Raw genomic sequence first — 6,708 nt, 5'->3', positions numbered from 1 at the left:
CATTCATTATTATTATTATATATATATATATATATATATATATATATATATATATATATATATATATATATATATATATATATATATATACATATATACACACACACACACACATATACACACACACACACACACACACACCAGATCTAGCTCGATCAGTACATGAAAGGCCTGGAGGATGAGAGACAGAAGGCAGCGAGTGGAGAAGAGATGATCAGGAAGAGGAGGAGGTGGAGAGAGGTTTACAGTGAAAGCAGAATAGATTATGTCATATCCAGAATCAACACGGACTCAAAGCGACATAAAGATGGATGACACATCACATCAAATACTCTTTCTTCTCCTCTACTTCATCTCTCTCCTCTTCATCGAAGGACGCCACTCCAGAGGAAGCCCGGTCGGAGAAGAAGCTTCTCCGGCTGGAATGCCACGCTCGAAATTCATGAAACACGCTGCCTTCCTCCTCATCCTCCTCCTCCTCCTCTCCAGGAGACTCCGAGTGAGAGGTGGAGTAGCAGGAGTCACACCTGCTGCTCCTGGCCCGAGGCCTCCACTCGGGCTTGTTGTGGATGCAGACCTCGCTGCACTGCTCCTGCAAAAGGGCCGGCTGCTCCATGTGACCACCCAGCCTCTCTCCCTCCTCTTCCTCCTCCAGGAAGGGACTCATGCAGTCGCTGGCTAAAGTAGGTGAATTGGTCTGGGATGAATGTGGGTCATTGTAAGATGCAGGCCTACCACAGAGCAGGCTGCCCCTGCTGCTGCTGCTGTCGGAGGGCGGTGCCTCGCCGCCATCAACTTCAGGCTGGCACGGCGCTCCGCTGATAGGATTGGACGTGGCGACGTCTGAGGGAGGAGCAAAAAGTCAGAACACCTGGGGATGGATGGAAAATTGGGGGAGGGGATGGGAAGATGAGTTTGTCAGTGATGATGCATTAATGAAGATGATGAGTGATAAAAATGAACAAAATGGTAGCGACGGTGGATACCTGCGTTCTGGCTGGAGCCGGTTTGAGTCCGTCCATTGGTGTGGGAGTCTTCATCGTTTGAGTCTTCCCCGTCGTCATCATCTATAGAAGCCCAGGCACGCAGCTTAGCCTCAGCGATGGCAAACTGCTCAGCCACTCCTGCAGAGACACAAGTCCAATAAATGAATGACCCCTTACAATGGAGGAAAAGGTGTGTGTGTGTGTGTGTGTGTGTGTCTGCCTGTGACCAGTTAAACCAAAGGGTGATTTTCTTTCCTTGTTTTATTTAAACTTTCAGATGTAAATAAAAAAAACATTAAAAGAAAATTTCGGATCTTGATGCCTCAGATTTGTCGTGCGACTCCTTAAAGAGGATGGCAATCAGTTTGTTTGTCTGTTTGTCTGTCATCAACATCTATATTAAACAAGGTAGAAGTGTTACTACAACTTGTACCTCTTTTTTGAAAGTTAATTTGTTTCCATATTGCCAGATTTTACAAAACGCTTTATGTATGTCTGACATTTTTTAATAATGTCGTACATTTTCTTCCCATATACCAATTTAAATCAATTTTAGGAACCGATGAAAGTTTATGTCAGACTGAGTCAAATGTAAGGCTTCATAATCTGCTGATTACTATTTAGTAATAGTGTTCACACACATTTCCCACAGCCGGAGGGTACATCTTCAAATTGCTAATTTTGTCTAACCACAGTCCAAAAAATATATATTCAGTTTACAATGAAAAGCCAAAAAATACTCACATTTAGTATCAGCAAATGTTGCTTTTGCTTTTAAAGTGACCCAAACAATCAATTCATTATCTAAACAGTCAATGTTAATATTTTGTACATCTAATAATCGTTAAATTGACCAATTGTTTCATCTCTTGTCACAAGCCTTTCGGAAATCTACAATGCAGGAAAAAGTGTTTTTAGCAATAATCAAAGTGTAAAAAAAGAAGATAACGACTTTATGAAGTACATGTTGTACAGTCACTATGTAACCCGCTTCTCTCGCTCTCTCATCCTCTCTCTTGATCAAACCACGCCAATGTCCTCGGCACCAGACAGGATGAGTCACAGCAAAACAGCAGGAGCTGTTGTACCATTGGTGGGCAGTGAAGTGTTCTGGGAGAGTGTCTAAATAATAGGCCACCATCTGCTGCCAAGACAAGCCATCACCCAAGAGACAGCGCGGTGGGCGGAGCGGACCGCTGACATACAGAAGTTTTAGGGGATTAGGTGCATGCCAGAAGGTGGCAGCCTGCAGGAGATGATGCTGGAACTAAACCAAGCTAAGTACAAAGCTGCATGCACAGAGACCAGCTAGTTACACAGTCTAAGCTGGATACAAAACATATTCTTGGCTAAAGGTCTCAAAGATGACAGTCTATATCCACGACCTTCCACTCCGGGAAATTCCACCATATGTCTTTCATTTTGGCCGGATGTCCGTCACCTTACGCTTTCTTTGTGTTGGAATTCTCAACTCCGATCGATTTATGAGGACTATGGTTAACTGCTGATCTCTGCAGGGTAAATCCAGACAGCTAGCTAGACTATCTGTCCAATCTGAGTTTTCTGTTGAACGACTAACAACCTTTGAAGATACACATATTCCACTAAAACAAGTTCCTTCCCGAGCCTATTTTGCAGCGGCACCGGGGCCATGACGATTGTGATTGGTTTAAAGAAATGGCAATAAACCAGAGCACGTTTTTCCCCCATCCCGGAATGCTGTGTGGACTAGCCAGACTCTCCTCCGCAGCGCTGTGGAGGAAGGTCTGGCAAAGAGAGACTACAGAGATGAATACCTGCAGCAAACCGGGCCTCCTTCTCTCCTTCAGTCAGGTGGCAGTAGGAGCTAAAGTGGGCGGCTGGCTGTGGGTTTGCAGGTTTGGGCCAACCTTTCCACTCAATGAGGTGGGCGACCCGGCCCTGAGCCAGGGAGGTGGGCTTCGTTACATGGTCCTTCATTGCCTGAGAGATACCTGGACACAGAGCGAGGTACAGGAGAGAGTATGAAGTTGTAACTTTAATCACAGACATTCCATCGTATTTGAATAACACAAAAAGTCAAAAGGCCATTACCATTTAAGGAGGACCTGGCAAGTGCTGCAAACTCATGGATCCCGACACTTTTCCTCGAGTCTGCTGGAGATTTTCCTGACTTTGGAATCATTTCACTCTCCTCGAATTTCACCTGCGATACAAATTAGATTTAAGCAAAACTCCTTGTTTTGCACCAATGCACAAAAGCAGCACATAAGCTCTGTTGTGCGTCACATCCAGCACTAGTCTGCTATTTCAGTATTCAAAACAGTTAATGTTTACTTTTCCAATATTTAGGCTGTGAGAAACATTCTAATAGGATCTAAATAAAAAAGCTCAAATTCAAATATGAATCACAGGACAAACATACGGCTGTGGCCTCCATGCCAAAAATAAATGCTTTATCCCAAACAAAGATCTACACTGCTTTAAAAATAAACGTTTCCTACCTCTTCCTATCTTTGTCTCTCCCTTCTTTCACTACTCCTTGATCTCAGCCTCATCGTGGACATACAGAGATGGTGTCAGAGCGCAGTAAACCAACACAACTAAAAGTCACAGCTTGGGTTTACTGGTTTAAACCACCAGGCAGACGAGAAAACAGCTATGCCCTACATTAACTGTAATGCTAAAGCCACAGTAAGCCGGTGAAACCGGTTAGAATGGTTGGGGTTAAGGGAGGTGAGGGCAGTCTCCTTGTGGATCGGGCAATCACATGGCATTTGAGCAGCTCTGGTAAGCAGCTCCAGTCAGGCCTGCTCACTCCAAAGCTGCTGATCTCTATTAAAAGTGATCTTGCTACACAAATACCTCCATATCCAAAACAATTACACACATGGCTGCACCCAGTAGATCAGTTGGGTCAGCGAAATCTACTGGAGTAGCTTGGAATATGTCTTGTTTTTAAGGCAGGTGAGTCTTTCAACAAGCAGGATACATGTTGCCTGAACACAACTGTGAGCGTGTGCATGACTTGACAGATATCCTGAAGCAGATCGGCTCCCAAAGCAGCTCAGGAAGCTGACTTTGGTTAAAGGCTTATGTGCTTTAAAGTAAAAAATGACAGTAAATGTGTGTCAAAGGCACACAGGCAGGTAGGAAGCTGGGAGGCAGTGATATGAAGACAGAGTGGCGTTCAACACTCCTCAGAGGTAAGCTTTAGCAGAAAAAAAATATACCTGTGAGCACCGCAGACAACACTCATGCTCAACACTGATAAACACTCCACATGTTCAGCCTGTGGTGTCAGCTCCCTCCTGAGACTCAGACACAGATTTCAGCACCATGGATGTCTTAAATCATGTTGACAAAATAAGACACACGCAATGGAAATCAGCTTTTACTTTGAACTATTAGAAATGGGGATTATTTTAGGTCATATGCCAATTAGCATGCATTTGTCACCACCTACACACTGTATACCAGCAGTTCCATTCCCAACCTTTTTAGTTTGTGTCTCAGAAAAAAAAAGAAAAGAAATAGCCCTCGTCACAGAGCCTTTGAGTTCTGCCAAATTTAGATTTTTCCCTCCGTTTGAAACGTTTGATTTGGATAATCTTAGCGATCAGACGAGGTTGGGGGACGAAAAGTGTGCTTTTGGGGAAATTGTTGGTTCTCTGTAAATGTTAGTGTGGTCTAGACCTACTCTATCCGTGTCTTGAGAGAACGTCTGTTATGATTTGACACTATAAATAAAATTGAATTCAAAGAGCAAACTTTTGAGAGAAGGCAGAAGATAATATAAAGAGATGTAGTATAACTTTTTCCTGTTTTCTATCCAATTAAGTATATTGTGATCACTCAGATTGATCTTGTGACCCAATGAAGGGGTCTCGACCCCTAGGTTGGTAACCACGTGCTGTAAACAGTTTGTAGGTCACATCCCTGTCATCTGGTTTAAACTTGTGATCCCTGTTCATCTCACTATGTGTTCACCTGTTGATGCAGTGATCTGTTTTAGTGCTGATAACCGGTTTAAGTCATTGATTCACTGGTTCCAGCTTCTCAAATGTCTGTGTTTTTTTGTTTTATCCATCATTGTAAACTGAATATGTTCATGTAATGATTGACAGATGAAATCAATAATGAAAATAATCATTAATTGAATGACTGTTCCTTTGATATTTTTTTTTATTTTTTGAACCGGTGCACCTGCACATGATTGGGCCTCTCTGGAGCAGTTCATTGTGTGGTGCTGCTTTTGAAAAAAAAAAAAAAAAAAACTCCCACTTCAACATGCTGATTACCAGCTGACAAGTGCTGTTTGTCTAACTAATTAGCATTCATCCTAACAACAACATGTGTAGCAGCGCTTGCGATCTTATGACCTTGTTGCTTTAAGTCATTCTTCATGAGGTGTTTGGATTATTTTGCCCACTCCCTGCAGAGGCAGACTGCTGTGTGCCTCTTTGCCATGCACATGACTAAGCGTGTCTAACAGGATGATCGTCCGACATCCACACAGCCAGTGATGTGACTTATATAGGACCAACAAGTGGGATGGAGGTAAGCCAGTTTGACTGCAGCCAAACATCTCGTATTTGGCATGAATGGAGGGAGCTGCAGTGTTGATGTGATGCTTTTTTCTCTCTCTGGAAATTTAGAGCAACAGGAGCGACACGCTGACGACTAAATAACGCACACAATCACCCCGCCATTGATGGGTGCAGGCCTAGTAGCGTGCAATTATGGGGAAAATAATGCACGAGAGACGCGGATGCAGCAGCGGGTCTCCTGGCAACCTTTGAATTCTCTATCTGCATACCTGCATTGGATAAACAGCACGAAGATGCCGAGAGCCCCCTGCCTTTTATATGCACCTCCACAGCTCTAAGCATACTCGCGTGCTTATAATATATATAACATAATGATTCCCCTGTCAACGACTCTGGGTACCTACCTGTAAGTCGGACCGCGGTGGCTCATGATAATGCGCTTAATTGTCTCCAATCCGATCAACAGATGATAGCGCGCGGTTTGTCCCCCTGCAGCAGGCTCTGCAGTGGATCATTAAAGCCACTCAGTCTGCGGAAACATCTTCCTAACTCCAGCATTAGGTCTCCAGCACAGACGAACCATTTGTTGGTCGGTAGGATGTATGTGTTACATAGGCTGTCCAAATGTCTCCCGATGGCAAGCGTCATCAACGCAAGGCGGTGTCACAGCCCCACAGCCCCACAGCCCCACCCCCCCTCTCCCCGTGCAGGCAAGATAGTAGCCTAACCTGCAGCTTTGGCCCCGAAATGCACTGCAGCTGTTTTTCACCTGTCGTTCTATAAAAATACAGGCCTACTTTACCGCGCACATCCGCAGTCATTTGGTTAACATACTCAACAGGACGCATGCAGAGTGGACATGTGGCTCATGTGCGAAAATGTAGCCTACTGCAGTCTGATATCAAGAAAACGCTGGTAAGATCTAAAAAGAATTGTGATTAAAAAAAAAAAAAGACTGCCATCATGTCTTATTTGTCCAGTTATAGCTACAGCCCGCAACAAGAGACTTTAAGAATTTGAAAATACAAATGCATTCAACCCAAGGCTCGATTACCAACAAGTGCCACATTCACTGCCTGTTTGTTGCTTGTGATTATATATATATATATATATATATATATATATATATATATATATATATATATATATATATATATAATACACACACTTAATACATTGTTTATAACACACTA

At 43.5% G+C, this 6,708-nt stretch overlaps 1 protein-coding gene across 1 annotated transcript; it reads right to left on the bottom strand.

The window, feature by feature from the left end:
* Nucleotides 1-103: 103 nt before the first annotated feature.
* On the bottom strand, nucleotides 104-3,608 carry fam131aa (family with sequence similarity 131 member Aa). Its single transcript, XM_078264722.1, has 5 exons — nucleotides 3,470-3,608; nucleotides 3,060-3,171; nucleotides 2,783-2,959; nucleotides 987-1,124; nucleotides 104-843 (listed from the first exon to the last, which is right to left on the bottom strand). Exons 2-5 carry the CDS (start codon nucleotides 3,148-3,150, stop codon nucleotides 320-322), a joined length of 930 nt encoding a protein of 309 aa, XP_078120848.1. The 5' UTR covers nucleotides 3,151-3,171; nucleotides 3,470-3,608; the 3' UTR covers nucleotides 104-319.
* Between the last annotated feature and the right edge of the window lie 3,100 nt (nucleotides 3,609-6,708).

Source organism: Sander vitreus, chromosome 12 (assembly GCF_031162955.1).
Source record: "Sander vitreus isolate 19-12246 chromosome 12, sanVit1, whole genome shotgun sequence".
Lineage (NCBI taxonomy): Eukaryota > Metazoa > Chordata > Actinopteri > Perciformes > Percidae > Sander > Sander vitreus.
The sequence above is the reverse complement of the archived record's forward strand: the minus strand, read 5'-3'. Positions and strand labels throughout refer to the sequence as shown.

What these genes read in the sequence shown, in the direction of transcription:
- fam131aa (XM_078264722.1), bottom strand. Translation starts at nt 3,150, where the DNA reads ATGATTCCAAAGTCAGGAAAATCTCCAGCAGACTCGAGGAAAAGTGTC. An exon ending in TGCCAGGTCCTCCTTAAATG is followed by an intron (nt 2,960 to 3,059) that starts GTAATGGCCTTT and finishes CTCTGTGTCCAG; the next exon opens with GTATCTCTCAGGCAATGAAG. An exon ending in CGGCTCCAGCCAGAACGCAG is followed by an intron (nt 844 to 986) that starts GTATCCACCGTC and finishes CTCCTCCCTCAG; the next exon opens with ACGTCGCCACGTCCAATCCT.